General features: G+C 32.5%; 1 protein-coding gene across 1 annotated transcript; it reads right to left on the bottom strand.

The window, feature by feature from the left end:
- Positions 1–291: 291 nt before the first annotated feature.
- LOC143067103 (SUMO-activating enzyme subunit 1-like) lies at positions 292–24,083 on the bottom strand. Its single transcript, XM_076240142.1, has 9 exons — positions 23,931–24,083; positions 18,580–18,691; positions 17,454–17,513; positions 12,728–12,984; positions 12,079–12,169; positions 9,587–9,692; positions 8,654–8,798; positions 7,277–7,346; positions 292–607 (listed from the first exon to the last, which is right to left on the bottom strand). The coding sequence occupies exons 1-9, from the start codon at positions 24,014–24,016 to the stop codon at positions 521–523; spliced, it is 1,014 nt and encodes a 337-aa protein (XP_076096257.1). The 5' UTR covers positions 24,017–24,083; the 3' UTR covers positions 292–520.
- Position 24,084: the final 1 nt, after the last annotated feature.

Genomic DNA, 24,084 nt, shown 5'->3' with positions numbered 1-24,084 from the left:
TCCAAGGATTTCTCATAACAAAAAGTTATCTTATTACTCATACAAGGCAAAAAAAACATATGTGCTGAGCAGTAGCTGAACCATGTAAATACCAAAATAATTTATTGATGGGGTCACATCATGGTATAAGTAGTTCAAAGTCAATGTGCATATGACCCTTGAATACTCCAGAACATAAGGCATCCACAAAATTTATATTCTACATGCTATATATGGAGTATGAAGGTATACAAAGTTTAATGCAACAGTTTGATTAATTTCTCTGTGACGAAGTCATGACAAAAATACAACTGAAATAGTAACATTTATTTCTTCCTTTACATTGTGACATTTCAATAATACAAATGTTCATTATGCAACTCGCACAGCACTTTTCATTTGTAAATCACCCAACCAAGCATATCTGATGACTTGATACTGATTCCTGCAAGGAACAATTCCTTCACTATAGGTCAAAATAGTCTCTAACCAAACTGTAGTTCAAAATAGTCTCTAACCAAATTGGAGGTAAAAACCATGTTTAACCAATCTTATCCACTAGTCCTTCTCCATTCACACCATTGTAGAAAAAGAAGTTATTATGTGGTGAATCTCTCTGTGATACAGCCTGCAATTAGATTTAAAGAAGTTATTATGTGGTGAGTCTCTCTGTGATACAGCCTGCAATTAGATTTAAAGAAGTTATTATGTGGTGAGTCTCTCTGTGATACAGCCTGCAATTAGATTTAAAGAAGTTAATATGTGGTGAGTCTCTCTGTGATACAGCCTGCAATTAGATTTAAAGAAGTTATTATGTGGTGAGTCTCTGTGATACAGCCTGCAATTAGATTTAAAGAAGTTATTATGTGGTGAGTCTCTCTGTGATACAGCCTGCAATTAGATTTAAAGAAGTTATTATGTGGTGAGTCTCTCTGTGATACAGCCTGCAATTAGATTCAAAGAAGTTATTATGTGGTGAGTCTCTCTGTGATACAGCCTGCAATTAGATTTAAAGAAGTTATTATGTGGTGAATCTCTGTGATACAGCCTGCAATTAGATTTAAAGAAGTTAATATGTGGTGAGTCTCTCTGTGATACAGCCTGCAATTAGATTTAAAGAAGTTATTATGTGGTGAGTCTCTCTGTGATACAGCCTGCAATTAGATTTAAAGAAGTTAATATGTGGTGAGTCTCTCTGTGATACAGCCTGCAATTAGATTTAAAGAAGTTATTATGTGGTGAGTCTCTGTGATACAGCCTGCAATTAGATTTAAAGAAGTTATTATGTGGTGAGTCTCTCTGTGATACAGCCTGCAATTAGATTTAAAGAAGTTATTATGTGGTGAGTCTCTGTGATACAGCCCGCAATTAGATTTAAAGAAGTTATTATGTGGTGAGTCTCTCTGTGATACAGCCTGCAATTAGATTTAAAGAAGTTATTATGTGGTGAGTCTCTCTGTGATACAGCCTGCAATTAGATTCAAAGAAGTTATTATGTGGTGAGTCTCTCTGTGATACAGCCTGCAATTAGATTTAAAGAAGTTATTATGTGGTGAGTCTCTCTGTGATACAGCCTGCAATTAGATTTAAAGAAGTTAATATGTGGTGAGTCTCTCTGTGATACAGCCTGCAATTAGATTCAAAGAAGTTATTATGTGGTGAGTCTCTCTGTGATACAGCCTGCAATTAGATTCAAAGAAGTTATTATGTGGTGAGTCTCTGTGATACAGCCTGCAATTAGATTTAAAGAAGTTATTATGTGGTGAGTCTGTGATACAGCCTGCAATTAGATTTAAAGAAGTTAATATGTGGTGAGTCTCTCTGTGATACAGCCTGCAATTAGATTCAAAGAAGTTATTATGTGGTGAGTCTCTCTGTGATACAGCCTGCAATTAGATTTAAAGAAGTTATTATGTGGTGAGTCTCTCTGTGATACAGCCTGCAATTAGATTTTCATAATTCTGTAATGTGGTAATATTCTGCAAAATATTTAGAATATATGTTCTTTTGTGACTAATGACACTCTTTGTATATTTAAAAAAATGTGGCATGATTGCCAATAAGACAAGTGTATGTTTGCCTGTTTACAGTCGACAATTTGTTGATAATATCAATGCTGTGTTTGTAGAATAACCAACATCTAGCATACCTATGCTTTGTAGCATAACCAACATCTAGCAAACCTATGCTTTGTAGCATAACCAACATCTAGCAAATCTATGCTTTGTAGCATAATTAACTGCTAGCAAACCGATGCTTTGTAGCAAAACCAACATCTAGCAAACCTATGCTTTGTAGCATAACCAACATCTAGCAAACCTATGCTTTGTAGCATAACCAACTTCTAGCAAACCTATGCTTTGTAGCATAACCAACTTCTAGCAAACTTATGCTTTGTAGCATAACCAACATCTAGCAAACCTATGCTTTGTAGCATAACCAACATCTAGCAAACCTATGCTTTGTAGCATAACCAACTTCTAGCAAACCTATGCTTTGTAGCATAACCAACATCTAGCAAACATATACTTTGCAGCAAAACCAACATGTTAGTCCATCAGCTAGTTTTCAAAAGCGCTCTAGTTAAGGAGTTTGTGTTACACCCCAGGGTACCGCGATTTTTTTTGATAGAATTCAACTTCATTATCTTATTGATAAAATACAAGGTGTTAGACTAAAAAAAAAGTGTCCAAAAGAGGCCTAGGTTTAAAAACGTCCCTTTCAATGGTCCCCTCATTTAGCTATCACGACTAAATAATTTTTAATTAAAATGTTCAATATAAAGTGATTAAAAAAAAAACAAAATTATAGGTTTAAACAACTAAAACAGATATAAAACTATCATATTTAATGTAATTCTGAAGATTTTTTGTTTTAAACAAATGTTTATTTACATTACAAACAAGCCGATTTTTTTGGGTTAAAATTAAGGCATATTTTTTCATTTCATAAAGAAATTCGTAATGCAATTATCCGTTTTTGTGAATGAAAATTTAAAATTGACAGGTATGCAATGTTTATTAAACTATTTGCAGTATTTATATATCGTCTAAAATATGAATTATTCAATAAAACATATGTACGTGCAAATACTCGTGAAATACCGGAAATCATCACATTACCGTCTTCGATTCAGTCGATAATATATTCATACCTGAGTGCACACATAAACACTTTTAGCTTATTAATTTGCAACTGAAAACAAACATTAAATTGACGAGTATGTTGTTTTTGTGAGACAAATTATCTTATAAAGTAAATGTGTAAAAAAATATTTATGAAAAAATGACAAATGAAAGGGTTTTTTTTTGCGTTTTGAAAGGGTGCACTCTATAGAACTCAATAAAGGTGTGCTTGTTTACATTCTGTGTTTTAGCTATGTCGTGATTGAGTTAAGATTGTTAAGTCATTTAATCGACAAACATTGCTTTGAAAGAAGGTCAAATAGTCAGTTGGGGAATTTGTTAAGACTTTTTACTTTCTTTGGCACAAAACTATGTCGATTTGACATACCGTCTGGTTACTATTTATTTGCTTTTCGTAATGTATACATTGTTCCTCATTTGATAGTGTTTTTTCCCTATTTTCTTTCCTTCTTACTTGGATATATTGCTTCACTATTCAATGAATTTAGTGTTGTTTTTTAAATTTTGTACATATTGTCAAATGATTTTGTTACTTTGTTTGTATTCATTTTTTTGCATATGACCGTCAAAACTATTCCCGATACATGTCAGTCTATTTGCTTCAGATGCAAAATATCCATCCTGATGCGCATGAATATCTTTCATCTGGTTGTTTTTGTGTTCAGAGAAGCTCTCATGGATTTTCTAGATCTCCAGTTGATCAAACAATAGAGCAAACATTGAACAGAGATACAAAAACAAAGAGGTGGCATTGTTGGTTTCAGTTAAAATCAAAGTTTTACTAAATGTTGGTTGTTAAATGCACATTGAAGAGCTTCAATATCATTAAAATGTCGAGATTTGGCAGGAATTGTTAACCCTGAAACATCCGCACAAAAAGAACTTGAAAAACTTAAATGAAGCGAGAAGAAACTGACTATTAAAATTGGTTCAGACACTGCAAAGGCAGACAAATCCATTTGAAACATCTAAGCAGTTATCTGGCTTTCATCGGGTACTGTTGCTTCTTTGGAATTAAGGTGCGACCTTCCAAACGCGTATGAAAAGGGAAAGTCAGCATCAGAAAATGTCATTAATGAACGGCTTATTCAAAAGTCAACCAATATCTTTAAACTAATCAAAAGACAATCATTGCTTACATTTTCAACAAAGGAAATAAAAGGTTAACAGTTAATGGGTGATAAGAACAGCATCATATTGAAAGCAGATAAAAATCTTTTTGGTAGCCTGCATGTCATAGCCCAGACTAGACAGTTGGTTATACGAGAGGTACTCCAGTTTGAATTATGTCCTCTTCCATGGTCTCTTGCAAACGTTGATGATACACCTGTAAAGACAAATAAATCTGTCCTAGGTGGTCTTTACGAAAAGGACGTTGAACAAATGCAAGCCATTCCTGAGGAAAGGATGTGGATATTTGATGGTACGGCAGTTATTCAATCCTTTACTAGAATACCAAGTACTTTTTCTGATTAGGCAATTGTTGTTTAATAAAACACCCTTTTAGTTTCAGAAAGAGCTCCCCGCATTGATTTTGTCACTGATCAGTATCCCACAATATCCATAAAAAATTTACAGCGGGATCTCAGGTCCTTGGGAGGTCAAATTCTAGATCAAAACAATCTTGTACTAGGCAATTGAAGAAATTTTTGTCAGTTGGTAGACTAAGACTAATACTATTAGTATAATAGTCCCAGTTTATTTGTATCATATGGAAGTATGTGCCACAAAATATATATTGAAAATGAAATAGTGACAAGTAAAGAATGCATTGAGCTTCTAAGCATACAGGAAGAAGCCGACACAAAGATGTTTCTTCATGCAAAACACGTAGCTGACAAAGGTTACGATTCCATTGGTATAAAATCGTCTGACACTGATGTGGAAGTATTGGCCTGCTTTTTTCAGAATTATATCAGTTCTAATATTATTATTCCAAATGCAGATTAATAAATGTGCAATTATCATCTACTGCCCCCAACAAAAGATGCAATGTTAAAGCACATCAAACGAGCCAACTTTTAGGCAAAGATTTGGAAATCTGCTCTTCAACACAACACTGTTCCATCACCAAACAACCATGGTTAGATTGTTAAGAACGATTTGATCAGCATCAATTGGCTAGACCAACCGCCAGTGTTAGATGATTTATTGATACTGATAAGCTGTTCATGTAAAGCTGGTTGTGCCACCAAAAGATGTTCATGTGTTCGACAAGGTTTATCCTGTACAGATGGCTGCACATGTACGAATTCTTGTAGCAACAAGAATAATCAAATCGTTGATATGGCTGACGATGACGACGAAGATGATGAAGATGATGGTGATGATAATTCGGTAGATGGCGTTCACGAAAATGAAGATGATTCTATGGATTGACCTTCTTCATGACCTTAAAATGTGGTGATTTTGTTGTTAAAAGAACTTGAATATAAATCTTGAAACCCTGACAGTTCTTTTATTTTTTTAGTACTATGTGTGTTTTTTAATGACTGTGATGTACATTGCTTATGTTTGTGTTTGTCATTGATTCCATGTTTTTTCCCTTTCTTACCTTTGAATTTTGTTCAACTGCCTTTAGTTACTTGATGCTCTATGTTTCAATGTAAAAAATATACCTTTTTTAATCAAGAAAACTAGTATGTATGCTTTGTTTCATTCAAAATCATGAATTTTGGATATTACCCTCCCCCTTTTTTTCTTGGTCCTATACGATTTAAAAATTAAATAAAAATTGGCCTCCGTATTATTAAGATATGATTTGTTCAATTTGATAAGAGAAATAGTACCGAATACTTGGTTACATTTTCTTTTTTCTGTATATATGGGTTAAACAAAGATTTTGATATACTCTTAAATAAGACCCCTTTTAACCCCTTTTGGACACTTTTTCAAAAGTCTAACACCTCTTCAAATATTCTGCAGACAGTAATCTTTAGATTTATACAAAACAATTGCGGTACCCTGGGGTGTAACACAGAACTGAAATTTTACCTTACCAGCTGATGGACTATGTAGCAAACCTATGCTTTGTAGCATAACCAACATCTAGCAAACCTATGCTTTGTAGCAAAACCAACTTCTAGCAAACCTATGTTTTGTAGCATAATCAACTTCTAGCAAACCTATGCTTTGTAGCATAACCAACATCTAGCAAACCTATGCTTTGTAGCATAACCAACATCTAGCAAATCTATGCTTTGTAGCATAATTAACTGCTAGCAAACCGATGCTTTGTAGCAAAACCAACATGTAGCAAACCTATGTTTTGTAGCATAACCAACATCTAGCAAACCTATGCTTTGTAGCATAACCAACTTCTAGCAAACCTATGCTTTATAGCATAGCCAACATCTAGCAAACCTATACTTTGCAGCAAAACCAACATGTAGCAAACCTATGCTTTGTAGCATAACCAACATCTAGCAAACCTATGCTTTGCAGCATAACCAACATCTAGCAAACCTATACCTTGTAGCATAATCAACATCTAGCAAACCTATGTTTTGTAGCATAACCAACTTCTAGCAAACCTATGCCTTGTAGCATAATCAACATCTAGCAAACCTATGCTTGGAGATGTATTAAACTTAAGTGAGATCTTAAGCTTTTGCTTTTTGTTAAAGGTGACTATAAGATGAAGAACAGCAATGAAAGCATGGTGGTTTTTAGTTTGAAAAGAAACTTCAAAATTTTATCTTGTTAATTAATATAAGATATCTTTTCTTTTTCCTTGCATTCCTGATTTAACATCTCTGGTCGCAACATGCATTTTTAAAGGTACCCAAAATGTCTTGTACTTTACTATGGACAAGATTATGATCTCAAGTTATTTTTGTACCAAGTGTAGTGTGTCATAGAGGATATGATGATGCGAAATAGAACCATACTATGTCTCAAAAGATATAACATGACATATATATTTACACCTTGCCATACATCAGGAGAAAAACCAGATTAGACTGTCGGACATTAAATAAACTCATCATAGATACCAGGACTAAATTTTGAATATACGCCAGACGCGCGTTTCATCTACAAAAGACTCATCAGTGACGCTCGAATCCAAAAAAGACATTATTCATTGGAGCAGAGGTCCATAAGAGAACTGAATCATTATTTTGCCATATTGAAAAAATACTTTGAGATACCTTTATAATTTCTTGTCCAATAACACCACCAACTATGGCACATACTGGACTTAGTTCAGCAAAACAGTAACTGAAAACAAGAATAAAATAAAAATCAAATTTGACATAAAGCTCTTTGGGGACATGACATAATTTTACAGCCAAGCTTACTGATTAACATTGTGTATATCAAGGGTTTATGTTAAAAATTTCAGAAAACTTGAACCAATCACTTTCTCGGAGAAAAATGGTTGGATAGAAAGCAGTTTGACAAACACTAATTTTGATCATTGAGAAGCTTAATTTTTCCTTAAAAATATGTTATTAAAACGTTTAGCTGATTTTACAGAGTTATCTCCCTGTAGTTTTAGGTACCACCTTAAATACCTTCGCTCAGTTTTGCTCTCACATATTTTGAAAGTATTAATTTAATTCTTATATTTTCAATATTGTTTACAATTATACCATCATAATTACAAGTTGCTTCTTAATAATAAGAGTGATCATAATAATATGTCTTTTTTATAATGGTTATGACCAAATATGCTTGGAAGTGTATATGGTCCAGATAAGTCTTATTAAGAAGCCACCATTAACTTGAAGTTATAAATGAAAGCAGATTATAAATAAAGGTCCAGGTTCAGGTCTAACATAACAATATGACTCAAAGTACTTTATTTTTGCAAACCAATGTAGTTCACACTTTTAGTTCGCCTCAAAATAAAAAATAAAGAAAAAATGTCCCAATTCATTGACTATACATATATAGTAAATTGAAATAGTAATATGTTTTGTACAAAAAAAACTCATGAACACAGAAACAAGTGTTAGCACTTATGTGTTCCCCTGCTGTCTCCAATTGATAAAATAAGATGTGCTGTGTCCATGATTTAGGTATTGGAAACCATCAATAATAGTCATATTAAACATTTAATTAGCCAGTGCACAACATTATATCATGTTAAATTCTGTCCAGCTATATTCAATGATACAGGGTCTACATGAGCAGAGTTTATTAACATTACCTAATTATCTAATTTACTAAATATAGTACAATGTATGTATAAAACAAGTTCATAATACCCTATTATTCCTTTGCTGTCAACTCTACAAAGAGCAATAAGGATAACAACTACAAATATCTTAACTATCCTTTTCCCATAACCTGGCTTATAGGGACCTATGATGATATGATGACAGTTTCTTGAACTGTTTTGATTATTCAATCTCTTTTGTCAACAAATTATTTTAGACCAGTGTAATGTGAATGGTTATGAAAACTAAATCCCTCTCATCTGTTATAATCAGTGTCTTTATAAAATACTGAATGACTGAATTTAAAAACAACATTGTGATTATAAATCAGTAATAATTATTGTCACTATATTTAAAACCTACCTACTGAATTCTTTAGAAACAACACTGTCATTCAATTTCATATCTTCTAAAACAGTATTTCTTATATTATTTAAAACAACAATGTCATCTTCTCTTGAACCTAGAGCAACTCTTCTACCATTCTGCTCCATGAACTTCAGTAAAACTGAAAGAAAGACAAATGCAATTCAATTTTTCACACAGGTTTTGACTTAAAAGTTAAGCCCCTTTTGTCAATCTTATTTGCACTAGATTCAGAGCAACTAAGAAGTTGTACTGTCCCAGTCTAGGGGAGGATAACAAACTAATTTAACCCTCCCACAGTCTGTATGTGCCTGTCCCAAGTCGGGAGTTGAATATTTTAAAAGTGGTTGTCGTTTGATGTTATGCAACATATTTGGGTATGTACATAAATCACGTGCTTAGTTTTCTCGTTTGTTTAGTTTTACATTTGTCATTTTAGAGCCTTTTACAGCTGACTAAGCAGTATAAGCTTAGTTCATTTTTAGTGGCCGTAATGTGTTGATTTGTGTGTCATTTGCTCTCTTATGGAGAATTGTCTCATTGGCAATCATACCACATCTTCTCATTCCTATATTGTTTTGACTGTTTCATGGCATTAACCTAATGTATTTTCTAACTGTGTCTTCTAAAATGTTCATAAACAGTTAAAATAATGTAAATGTAATGTAACAGTTTACAACTTAAATCATCTTGATTACTCAAAATGGTAAATTTCTCAGACACCACTTATGTTTCTTCGATTTTCAAGGGTTCAGAAACAGTCATATTAGACCAGTTCTACTGTTTCACATGGAATTAAACAGAAACTATCAAAATGGCCACAATCACATTATTCTCTCAATAAAAAAAACTACACATAATAACATTAGGATGAGTCAGACATAAAACAACCAGACACGATTCCTCTGGTTGGTTGTGTTGAAAACCTACTTTGCATTATGAAATATGTATTGGGTGTTCGTCTTATCTTCTTTGAATTTTCGTCTGTTGTCCAATCCACATCTAAAGCATGCTGTAACCTTGTGAAAGTTGCATTCTGGAAATAATTTTGGTAAATATAGTATATAAAAATAAAATTCAGAATGGAAATGGATAATGTGTCAAAGAGACAACAAACCGACCATAGAACAGACAACAGCAGAAGGTCACCAACAGGTCTTCAATGCAGCGAGAAATTCCCCCACCGGGAGGCGTCCATCAGCTGGCCCCTAAACAAATATATGGTATGGGCGCAAAAATGCGGCGGGCTTAAACATGTTTATGAGATCTCAACCCTCCCCCTATACCTCTAGCCATGTAGAAAAGTAATTGCATAAACACGCACATTAAAATTCAGTTCAAGAGAAGTCCGAGTCTGATGTCAGAAGATGTATACCTGCCAACCCTCCTGTTTTGAGCGGGAGACTCCCGCTCAAAAAGCGAAAATCGGGGAATCTCCCGCTTGATGGTACCCTCCCGTTTTTGGATATTTCAATCTTGAATGACAAGTCAACATTAATTAGGTGTTTGTATCACTGATAAGGGTTGTTTTTACCTGCAATAATATAAATAAAATACAAATTAAACATAGAATCAAAAAAGGATGGCAATAAGATGATTTTGTATGCCTCTGGACAAAAAAAAAAAAAAATTTTTTTAAAATAACATAAAAGAATTACACTTCTATTCAATGCTTGAATTTATAAGATAGGTATTGAACCTAAAAAATGACTTGCATACTACAAATGCACCATATTATATTTATAGGGTTAAATATTTGAAATATCTGTTGTAACTCTGTATAATTGTGATACAAATGTAAAAGAAGATTATACAGAGAGGAACCAACATCACCAAATTTAAAGAAATTAAGTATAATCGGTAACACATATATGTGTTTTGTAGATAAATAAATAAAGGGGTCATACATTTAACTTGAAAATGTTGTTCACGCAAAATCTCCCCCTCAGCTGTCATAGCTGAGTGGGCGATCTCCTTCTTTGAAGGTTTCAGATGTTGGCAGGTATGGAAGATGTAACCAAAGAAAATAAACAAAATGACAATAATGTTTTTGTACAAATACAGAAATATGATAAGGACATATTTAACCAAAAAAAAAAAAAATTTTTACAGAAAATTTTACACCAGGGATCATTTCCAAATAACATATAATACCTTTATAAAAAATCTTGCTAAAGAACTAGTACAAACAAGAATGTGTCCAAAGTACATGGATGCCCCACTTGCACTATCCTTTTCCATGTTCCATGGACTGTAAACATTGGGTAATAATCTAATTTGGCATTAAAATTAGAAAGATTATACTATAGGGAACATATGTACTACATGTATGTTTCAAGTTGATTGGACATGAATTTCATCAAAAACTACCTTGACCAAAAACTTAAACCTGAAACTCCCACTTTCATTTTCTATGTTGAGTGAACCGTGAAATAGGGGTCATAAGTCTAATTTGGCTTTAAAATTAGAAAGATCATATCAAAAGCAACAAGTGTACTAAGTTTCAAGTTGATTGGAATTCAGCTTCATCAAAAACTACCTTGACCAAAATCTTTAACCTGAAACTCCCCCTTTCATTTTCTATGTTCAGTGGACCGTGAAATTGGGGTCAAAAGTCTAATTTGGCTTTAAAAGTAGATAGATCATATCATAAGCATAAAGTGTACTAAGTTTCAAGTTGATTGGACTTCAGCTTCATCAAAAACTAATTTGACCATAAAAACCTGAACGGATGCACAGACGAACGGACGGAGCACGAACGGAGCCACAGACCAGAAAACATAATGCCCCTCTACTATCGTAGGTGGGGCATAAAAAAAATAAATAAAACAGTAGTGTACGACTTTCCCCTCACCCTAAAAATTCATTAAAATCATAATTTTAAATCTGGGAATTATTTTAGAATTGCATATCAATATCTATTTAAGTACTAGCACAAGCAAAAAATGTACCTTTCTTATAAAATTATTATATACACTGTGCACAAATATCAAAGAAATAGATTGAAGACATCTTGACCAGTGGTATGCCATACAAGTGCTAATTGACAGAGCAATTAATCAAGAAGAGCACAGATAAATACTGTAGTTCACAGATCTCATATGACATAAGCAATTTATAAATATACAACATGACTTCCATCTAAAGTATGTCAACCAAAACTGAGACTGATACAAGTCCTTAATCGACTCAGCTCTATGATAGGAAGGCTGAAACACGGTAAAACAGAAAGCTGTCAAAGTAGAAAGACTTGTTAATTATGTCAGTTATTTAACAGAAATCACATCTGACAAGAGTACCAGACACACTTATCATTTTTTCTGTATTTTACAAAAATACACGCAGCTATAAAAATATGAATACCAGATGAAAGACTAGTACCTCTTTTTAATTAAAATTGTTCTGGTTATTATGTTACTTACTTTTTTCACAATAACAGTTTCATGATCTTTGACTTTTTTAGGAGAGGGTTCATCACTGTCAGATTTCTTTTCCTTTGGTTTTGGCACTTCTCTAAAATACAATTTTACACCTTAAATATACATGTAATTAATAAACTAAAGCTTTTATATAATACAAAAATTGTGTTACACAACATTGACAAATGAAAGATTTGACATTAAAATCTTATATTTAGATTCTTGTTTACAGTCATTTCACCATTAGACTTTTGGATTCTGTGAAATTATTATTAAAAAAATGGTAATAAAAAAGGATTATGGTTTCAATATGCGGATGATGTTTAAGGCCACAAATACAAATGTATAAAGAATTTGCATCGATCACCTCCTATTTTATGTTTTAGAAATTTCTTTATATACTGTGTCAAATTTCTACCTACTATAAAAGTGAATAAATGATTTCTGTGCTTTTTCCTCATCATTGTCCGGTTTTGATGTACTGTCCAGTATTTTTGGTAATTCCTGTTAACCTTTTATGCATTATTTATATATAAACTGGTTTAAACATTATTAGTATGAAATATATAATATCTATGTACCAGTATCTATGATCAGTCATTTTAAAATGGAACTCAACTTCCATTGGCCTCTAGTTTAATGTGACACTTACTCTGCATATTCATGTTCTCCAAGATCAGAAAACATATAACCATAGTAACCAAAAACATCACCAGCAAAAAATTTCACGTTCTTATCAGCACAGATTTTATCAATCCTTGTCAATAACGAAGACGAACAACATGTGGCACATATAACATCAAATTCACTGAAATAACTATCTGGTTTGTCTCTAGGATCGCTGTCGTCTGCTGTTACTTCAACCATAGGGTTTAACTGCTGGGTCCTTTCTAAGGAACTTTTAGCTCTCTAAAACATACAAAGATTAAAAAAATCAATATAATTCACCACTCAGAAAAACAGCAATCTGATGCTTTTTTTATTGATTCTTTTTTCTAGAACCTTAAACATGTATCATATTTTAGTAGATGATTTTTATAAATGCAAATTCCTTACAACTAGCTATAGAGGCTAAAGACATATCATTCATATATACATGATATATAGACAGTTGTTAAAGACAGTTGGTTGTTAATTAGATGTCTTTTGATTATTTTTGTTATTGGGTTGCTGTCATATGGATGTATAAACCTAACAATGCCATTTATTTATATCTTTGAGAAATAATATGATTCAAAACACTTGTTTCAAATTACTTAATAAAATTTATATACCAGCACATTGTATTGTAATTAACATTTTCAGCTAACAATCTAGACATATTCAACAGTCATGTCAAATACCTTCATGATTCAAAATCATGAAAATGGTGATTACAAATTTTACATGGGAAGAGCCTCCAGTTCTGAATGAATTGTGAGGCTCAATTCTTCAATCCTGTCTGTAGGACTATCAGAGCTCCAGATAAGAATTCACAAATTGGGGTTTTTACCCACCATTTTCTTTTGTAGTTTTTTAATTGCATTATCAATTCCAATTCACCCCTCAAATTAATATCAAATTGGGTTTTTCAGGCCACAATTAAAAATATTTCAGTTTGCCCAAACCCGACCCATGATGACTGGGTGTGGGTAGGTAGGTAGGCAAATTCTTTTTTTTTTTTCTTCAGAATTTGCATGAAAATATTAAAAGATCTTAAAACAGTACATCTGTTTTTTTTTGTGAAACCTTTGTAGAGTCAACCAAAAGCCATGAATTTAAAACCTCTATAAATAAATTAGTCTACTTTATGATTTGTATCCTGAGATGTTTATAACCCTGACAATTGCTACATGTGTGAAAGGGCTGGTGGATTTATGAAGTGATTTTCAACAGTTACATCAACACGATGTTTGTGTAAAAAATTATCAGCTGACTATGTAATGATTTTATTTGTTTGCAGTTTTTAAATCCTATATCTATTACAAGAGTGCACACGCTGAAATGTCTCGCCTTCTATACTAATCATTGATATTATGTTGATAGTCCTAAGTATAAAGCTAAGCTTTAATACAACTGTCACATAAACTTAACATTAACCAAGATAACTAAACAAAGACCAATGAACCTTGAAAATGAGGTCAAGGTCAGATGAACCATGCCAGGCAGACATGTACAGCTAACAATGCTTCTATACAACATATATAGTTGTCCTATTACTTATAGTTTAAGAAAAATAGACCAAAACACAGAAACTTAACACTGTGCAATGAACCGTGAAAATGAGGTCACGGTCAAATAAAACCTGCGCGACTGACATAAAGATCATAAAATATTTCCATACACCAAATATAGATGACCTACGGCATATAGTATTAGATAAAAAGACCAAAACTCAAAAACTTAACTTTGACCACTGAACCATGAAAATGAGGTCAAGGTCACATGACATCTGCCCGCTAGATAGGTACACCTTACAATCATTCCATACAACAAATATAGTAGACCTATTGCATATAGTATGAAAAAAACAGACCAAAACACAAAAATTTAACTATAACCACTGAACCATGAAAATGAGGTCAAGGTCAGATGACACCTGCCAGTTGGACATGTACACCTTACAGTCCTTCCATACACCGAATATACTAGCCCTATTGCTTGTAGTATCTGAGATATGGACTTGACCACCAAAACTTAACCTTGTTCACTGATCCATGAAATGAGGTCGAGGTCAAGTGAAAACTGTCTGACAGACATGAGGACCTTTCAAGGTACGCACATATCAAATATAGTTATCCTATTACTTATAATAAGAGAGAATTCAACATTATAAAAAATCTTAACTTTTTTTTCAAGTGGTCACTGAACCATGAAAATGAGGTCAAGGACATTGGACATGTGACTGACGGAAACTTCGTAACATAAGGTATCTATATACAAAGTATGAAGCATCCAGGTCTTCCACCTTCTAAAATATAAAGCTTTTAAGAAGTTAGCTAACACCGCCGCCGCCGCCGTAGCCGCCGCCGCCGGATCACTATCCCTATGTCGAGCTTTCTGCAACAAAAGTTGCAGGCTCGACAAAAATAGATTAAATGTCCTAAAATATTTTAAATGAATTATTATTTACCATCCATAGTTTCTGTCTTTTTTTGTTTTGAAAACAAATTTATATTTTACATATTATCACACAGGTAAACTAATTTGGCTATAAATAGATCAAAGCATGTTCTGAAGAATCTCCAAACTAAAAACATATTTATTATAATTTTATTTCTATAAATAATCAAGTTTAAATTTTTTAAAATAATTAGTATTGATAAAATATAATTGCATAAAGTTAACGTTTTCTGAAGACTATTTTATTTTTAGGTCATCAGGTTCCAGAGGCTTCCTCACAAATTTGTATAAAAATCCCAGCATAACATGTGTTTACTTTTGCACATGTGAAAAAAGATATTTCTGACAAAAGCCAGATTTCTCTTGTCAAAGGGGATTTATATTTATATTGCAATAAATTATTCAGAAGGAGTTACATTCAGTTAAGATTATATTTCTGATTCTGTGAGCAATTATAGTTTTATCAAACTCTCCCAAACAGCAACGTACTGATCTTGTCAACTGAGACTTATAAATTTGAACTATTTGAATAGAAAGGCATCTAATTCACATGATAAAGGAAGGTTAAATTAAAAACAACAATTTATCAAGAAATAATTCCTTTTTATTCAGAAAAAACAAAATCTTCTTGCAAGATTGTAAATTCGCAACTTCCGGATCCATTTCCTGTCAGATTAACATTGAAAATATTCGATTGCACAAATCTACCTGAATATTCTTATCAGATATTCGAGTACACAATGAAATTAACATTGAACATATAGGTAAGGGTTTGGTAGTACAGACAACTACAGCGTAAAAAATGTGCCACTTCACATGTTTCACTTCTTTACGTTCGTTACATATAAGTCAGAAGATAAAAACCGAGAACATCGAATATCAATTAACTGCATCTCTTATGCACTTTCTTTTAATCGTATTCACAGTTACTTTCAAACGCAGAGACGACAAACTTTAAGTTTTATACGATGACGGAGCGAACACGAAAAAAATCCGCAAAAAAAAAAATTCTTCTAAAAAACGTCAAAAAAAGAATTTGAGTCGGCGGGTTAATTTTGGGTCAGTCGCGTTTGGGCAAACATACAATCTTTTTATTTTGGCCTCACTACCAAGCGTTTTTTCATCAACACAATATTGAATATCTAGGCAATATGAATCCCAGATGTTTTTCCATCTTAAATATGTTTCTTTCTTTGTATATGTGATATAGCTGTTGTATTTGGTTCATTCACTGACTAGCATTTGTAGGTTTAATTTGTGTCCCATTTCAAACCTTCTTCCAGTTTTGTATTTTCTCACAACTTATATAAACTGTAAAAAATGGATATATGTATTCACAGGCACTCGTCTCAGAATTTATTTTACATATATACCTTTATATTCAATCATTAACCGTAAAATGAAAAAAATAATACTAAATAAACTCTAATTTATACTTGAATGATTTTGTTTTATTCAATTACATAAATCTGGATTAAGTTGTCCCTTATTAGAACTTTTGGTTTCCAACTACATAACATGTCATAATTGATTTGGCCTTTCACTTTTTCCAACTGATTTAGTTTTTGACGAAACCCCATGTTTATTAGCAATGTTTTCATTAAGGTACACACACGTCCTTGTTTTCGATGAACGCTTCCTAAAAACATTGGCTAAGTCTTGTTATCATCATAACTTTCCCTCAGCTATTCAAAAGAAGCTGAAAACATGCTTCTATTCAATATTTTTACCGGACATTCACTTTTGTTTTAATTCAATATATGTTATGATGAACCCAGAGCAATTCGAGAAAAATATGACAACATGACACACGCTAATTGGAAAAACGCCGAGAAGATCGAAATGTTTTCAAAAACATGTGTACCTTTTGAGCAACAGAATATTCCAACAGGGACCCATTTCAGCTACTTGATGCAAGGATCTATTTTTAGAACGAAAGGACATCTCCAATTATAAATATTATAAAAATAGAAAACAGAAAAGGGTAAATAACGCAAACGGTAGCCAATAAAAGGGTTGAGAACTCATGGTTTTGGCATATAATTGGGTTTTCCTGTGAATTAATTGGGTTATTAAACCCTGCAATGGGCAATTGCATTGGGTTTTTTCTTATTTGTATTGCGTGATTACACAAATACGCAGCTTATCTGGAGCTCTGGGACTATGCATAGAAAAATTATCCATCTTCATTCAAAGATCAGGACTTAAGTTACTGTACTGACATCTCTCCATACATCATGTACATAGAAGTATAAAATAGATGAAAAATATCTTACATTTTTGCCTATTTCAGACTGTGGAATTAAGAACTGCGAGCATGTATCTTCCTCTGTTACCTATCAAAATATATATATAAGCATTAAATACAATTGATCATAGGGCCACATTTAAAAGAATATCTGTTTCCCCTTCCCGTGTCTACCCTTTGTAAACAGACCAGGAAGGCAGGTACTTTTTTTTTTAAACTGTGTGTCATAGCATGGTCACATGAATGGTGTGACTTGTCCAGTCGAAGCCACTAATCAGATGTTTGTGCTCAATTTGAGCGTATTTATTTTTAGATTATCAATCTTTTTGCTTTCAAGCAAATGAAAAGAAACTTATTTTTGAGAATAAAAATAATTTTTATTTTTTCATGAAAAATATTTTTTTGACCCAGGGGCTTATTTTTGACCTGGGTGGGGAGAGGTAAAACAAACATATTTTTTATTTTGGCCTAGGTTTAAATCTACAAGACACTTCTCTCGCTGATTTTGTCCCACTGTGCTTCATTCTTACATTAAAAAAAGGTTAAGATGATTTGCATGATTTGACTGTGAAGCCAGAATCTGTTGTTGGAAAAATAAAGACAATCGTCTTTTGTCATGATTGTTACAGGTTGCTCGCTAGATGTTTTTTGATTGTTTTTCTTATTGGGTTGTTGTCTTGTTGATGTATAAACCCAACAACACCATTTATTTATATCTTCAAGAAAATAATAAGATGTCAAAACATTTGTTTAAAACTCTGTCTTGTCATTATAATTAGGACCAAGCATAGAAAAATTATCTAGCTTCATTCAAAGATCAGGACTTTTAAGTTATTGTAAATAAATCAATCAAATCATAAATCAAGTTGCTTAATGATGTTAATTGAAATGTTTGGGTTATTATGTTAATTGATAAACAATGAATTATCCTACAGTGCATGCTTATCCTTTACATTCATGACAAGTAAAGTTCAAATAAAGTTAAGAATGCAAACATTTAATATGATGATTTATTTCTGAGATGGCCACACAATCATGTGACAATGATATTAACTTATGTATTAAAGGTTTAGTTTGAACTGATCACTTATTGAATATATAATTGATATGCCAAATTATACGAACTTCTTGTGTAATCATTAATAATAACAAACCTCTGTTTGGTCTAGCAATGTTAAAGATTTTATTCCTGCTAGAACGATATTCTTTGCTATTTCTGCTCCCAGACCTCTTAATCCAATCAATAAAACTCTTGAGTGTCTCAATCTGTATAATAAAGGATAATTATCATGATAATGTTAAAACTTATCATCAGGGGTCGAATTTAAGCTTTTTTGTGTACTGGTCAGCTGGACCAGTGGACCAGAAACTCTACTGGTCCGACTCCAAATCTACTGGTCCTGCAAAAATGACATTCATTTGACAATCACTAATAAAAAATTGTACAGTTCATTAAATTCTGATCTACTATATAATTCAACCATTCACGATCTTTTTCCCATGATTTTTGGTATTTGCATTTCCTTTTGTCAATTTCATATACTTTATTTCGATCTTCCTTTTGATTTTCACTTATTCTAATTTTTTTGTCTGGTGGTTTAACTCATTCCAAAAATTTCCACATTTCATAATATTGTAGTGAGGGAAGCTCACCGGAGATATTAATTAACTTGATCAATTGTAATACCCCCCAGTACCGTGTAATTGATTTTACAGGTAAATTGTTGCGATGCAATCAGTGATTTTTATCGACAAATTTCTGCTGGTCCCGGACCACCGGACCAGCGCTAATTTCGACCCCTGATCATCATGATAATGTTAAAACTTCAACTTAAAGATAAACATGATGTATATGTTGTAAATTTGTAGAAATGCATTTACATGAATTATAAACCATCAAAATATATACAAATTCAAATATAGGCTATTTAGTATGGACTTTTTTCTCTTTTTTGAGGTTGTAAAGTGACCTTAGGCAAAAAAAAATATATGTCTGTTTCCTGCTTCCAAGGCAAATAAATCAGGGTCGGTAGGTCGGGATTTTTTTTTTTTTTTTTTTTTTTTTTTTTTTTTTAATTTTTGCACTCCCTGTCAGATTTGCAGTCGGTTAAATGTCATGTTTGGTTAGGGTCCTGTACCTCAAAATGATTTAATCCCTTTTAAGAAGCTTTAATTGAATAATCCTCCCAGTGCTGACATTTTTTAAACCTTAATTGTAGCACATTTGTGCTGGGAGCAGCCATTTTGATTGTTTGGGCATAGTAAAATACGGATCTGGATCGGTCCGGAAATGAATTTTTCCGGACCGGAAACGATTTTTTTCCGGATTTGAATAAAAAGATCTAGGGTCGGGGGGTTTGAGTCAGGGTCGGTCGGGAAACAGGAAACAGACATATATTTTTTTTTGGCCTTAAATCTTTAAATTGATTGTATCCATGTGTGGTGGCCATGGATAGTTGTCTCTGTTTTATACATTGGCAATCATATCACAGCTCAACTTATAAACGTACATGTGTATCAACTTGATAATTATGATAAAAACTGTCTGTGCAATTCTAATTTTTATCAGATAAAGTTTGAGTTCCTATCCTGCCAATAAAGAATTTCAGGATGTCTCTGGAAACTGTTGTCTGAAAGAAAGTTTCATATTTTCAGCAAAATCATGACAATGCCTAAACATTCAGTGTGGGAATAATTATTGCTGAAGACTATTATATTCATTCAAGGAAAGCTTTTATTGTATAAGCTTTGGTAAGCAGAAACTATGCTTTTTCAGGCACAGAGTTTTGACCATGACACGAATATGAAGAGAGTATTGAATATTATGAATATTATGAAATTAAGGATCCTAAAGTTTATCACAAATGTCATTTCATGAAATTCATCATGTTCATGTGGACTTCATAGTTATTGAAATCATTAAATAGATGTTACAATAACATATACTTGACTTTGATACACATGTATTGCACAAGTCATATCTTCTTTGACTGTCAATGACGTAAAAGTACTAAATCCCTGGGATGCACTTGTACATGTTGTAGTTGATTTTAGTCTCTGATGCATGTTTTTTTTTTTTTATTATTGCGAACCCTATGATAGTTTTCCATAGATTCACCTGCAAGTTACCTGTCGATTTAAACTTTTGTAAGTTCTATTGTCCCATCTAACAAATACAATAGCTATTGTTCTCTGTGTAGTTTATTCAATGAGACCTTTAAATTTCTTCAAAGAGAAATCTATCACTCACTGATTAATTTACCTGAACAAAAAATTGAACTATCAATGATGAAAATACATGTACAAATTAGGAATCACAGAACTGCATGTGATGTTGTATTTATTCAATATCAATAACACATTTTTAATTTGTTTGATATAAACACTGATTTAACAATTAAAAGCTGATTTATGATCAAATTTCAATATTTTACCTATCAAAATTTGCTTTTTTAGTGTGTTCACAAATAAAAATTTGAAAATGATAATGTTTAAATTAAGATCTTCTTAAATGTATTCTTTATAACTGAACAAACACAAAAAACATGCATATTCTTTGGAACAGTAATAAAAAAAAAATATTTAAAAATAAACTTTTTATAATTGAATCAGTGTTAATATATTGAACAGATTGAAAATATATTAAATATATTATTGATATTGAATAAATGCTATTTCACATGCAGTTTATACATGTATTTCAATCAACAAAGAGGACATCTTTTTGGTCAGGTTTACCATCATAAAATATTGCATTTCAGTTTATATTTATGTATATATATATGGCCAAAAAAAAATATATGTCTGTTTCCTGTTTCCCGACCGACCCTGACTCATACCCCCCGACCCTAGATCTTTTTATTCAAATCCGGAAAAAAATCGTTTCTGGTCCGGAAAAATTCATTTCCGGTCCGATCCAGATCCGTATTTTACTATGCCCAAACAATCAAAATGGCTGCTCCCAGCACAAATGTGCTACAATTAAGGTTTAAAAAATGTCAGCACTGGGAGGATTATACAATTAAAGCTTCTTTAAAGGGATTAAATCATTTTGGGGTACAGGACCATAACCAAACATGACATGTAACCGACTGCAAATCTGACAGGGAGTGCAAAAATAATAAAAAAAAAAAAAAAAAAAAAAAAAAAAAAAAATCCCGACCTACCGACCCTGATTTATTTGCCTTGGAAGCAGGAAACAGACATATTTTTTGGCCTATTCAATCTATTGAATGTAAACACTTATGCAAACATAAATAAAATTTGATTTCTGACAAAATTTTCAACATTATTCCTACATTTCAAAAAACATTTGATATATAACCCCTAAAAATGATGATATTTATATTCAGGCCTTGTTTAATGGGACAATAGAACTGCCTTAAGTTTAAATGGACAGGAAACTATGAGGTGAAACTATGGAAAGGTACAATTGGGTTTGCAATAATTGTTTTTGGCTTTTAACAAGCTTAAAGTAACTGTGAGTACTCTCTAATTGTAGTTTCATGTTAAATTGACCTGTTGAATTCGTCCCCTATTACAGTAGAAAAATCAATAAAAAACACACAAACAAAAAATGTCGGGGAATTTTCATTGTACTAATGAACTCAAAATCATTAACTTTTTTTTGGTCACATCTTTTAATTCCCACATTTGCACAGAAATCTACTTCCTTCTTGCGATCTCTTTCGTCGTGAGACTTTGAGTGAAATATATATATTTATCAGCATACCTGCCAACTTTCACGATTTAGGCGTGTACTACACGATTTTGACCCTCTGTCCCGATTAAACGATCGTGATCGTGAAAATAGCCAAAAAACACGATTTTAGTAAAATTTACACGAAAAAAATTTTTGTTCCCGATTTTGAACTTTTGAAAGTTTTCCCAAGGGAGACAAATCGTGTCTGACAAATTTCATCCAATCAAAATTTAGGGATCACGCATTCACCAGTTGATTAATGTCGGCATAGTAAACAATCAAGGAATCGAAATTTTGAGTTGTTTTTTTTTAGCTTGGGTGTTAAATTTATAAAAATTGGAATCATGATGGGCGAGTTATCACTTGCAAAATAGTTCTGTCACCGCCTAAGAAAAAAAAGCGTGTTGCTTCGTGCAAATACTTAAGAGAAATGGGAGAATTACACAGGCACTTGTTTCTATCCATTGGAAGACCCACTATCAACGTACATCTACGATGTACGTTGATAGTGGGTCTTCCAATGGATAGAAACAAGTGCCTGTGGAGAATTATGTCAAGTACAGGAGCTGGTTGTCTAAATCAACGTAAGGATTGTCACATGCCTTTTGTAAAGTTTGCAACAGAGACTTTAAAGTTGACCACGGTGGCCTTAATGATGTCTCCAAACATTCTAGTACTGCTTGTGATATTGATCTATATAATATATGAGGGTTTGGATGGGGTTAAATGATTAAAGAATATAATGCCCTTAAAAAATGAAGATAAGGGAATAACGGGCAAAAAAAAATGAAAATTGGAGAAATGCGTGGTCAAATTTTTTGAAAATTAGAGAAAAAAGGGGTGAAAATTAAATGTTTACAGGACAACAGACCCCCCCCCATTCCAGACCCTTATATATTGTTTTTTTTTTTGTTAAATTATTAAAATTATTACTTTTCTTTTATTTCTTGACAATGTATCAGACAAACATAAGTCATCTTACTGGTGTTTATCTCAACAAAAAGAATACAACAATCATACAATTTAAAAAAAGATAGGTTATAATAGCATCTTCAACTATCACCCCCCAAAAAAGAAGTATGTCAGACACTTTTAGGAGGCAAATCATCACACGAAAAAATGCCGCGAAAAATTCTACTCTCAAAAATGGTGCCGCGCACAAAAACCCCCATGGCCATTTTCAAAAGTTGGCAGGTATGTATCAGTCCAGTAAAATATAGGAAGGAACACACTAACAATTTCATTTCTAATTATTCTTTGATATGAACGAACGTTACCAAAATGATAACGTTTCTTTGTTTACATTGAATATGACGTCATAACTAAAAAGCATCAAAACTAAAATCCCCAACAACAGAACCGAAATAAGGAACGTTACGGTATTTCCATTTGCTTTTTAACAGATTTAGAACTTAAACTATGTTTGAAGAAAAAAAATATAGACTTCATCCCCTTTTACAGGTAATGCCTGCCTCATATTACAATTTGTCATGCTTTTTTGTTATAAATTTACTCTTACAATATATCTGGTAAAGGACATCATATTAAAAGTGTGCATAAATTGATGAACTGAACTTTTCCAGAGACAAAGAACATAAATCAAAAGTGGTTACATATCTTTGTTCTGATTGTTGTGTATTATTGGCCACTAACAGCATTTTTAATTATTAGGATTTGGGTTGTCACTTGTGAATCGTCCTGAATATAAATATGCATGAAATATTTTCCACTGGACGTTATAAAGCAAGCAACAGAACAGACAAGGAGAGTAACATTATTATAATGTGATAGCATTTATAATACCGTTTCTGGGCATCTAAACCCCAAAGGCGAATCTGTCTATCATATAATGCAGCTTCATCTTCAGTTATATTCTCTTGATCACTCATTTCATGTGTCTTTTCAGCCTCAAATTTACCGGGTTTATGAGAGAAAAATATAATTTGATTGGGTAATT

The sequence above is a fragment of the Mytilus galloprovincialis genome, chromosome 3, assembly GCF_965363235.1.
Source record: "Mytilus galloprovincialis chromosome 3, xbMytGall1.hap1.1, whole genome shotgun sequence".
Classification (NCBI taxonomy): Eukaryota; Metazoa; Mollusca; class Bivalvia; order Mytilida; family Mytilidae; genus Mytilus; species Mytilus galloprovincialis.
This window is presented reverse-complemented; position numbering and strand designations above follow the sequence as displayed.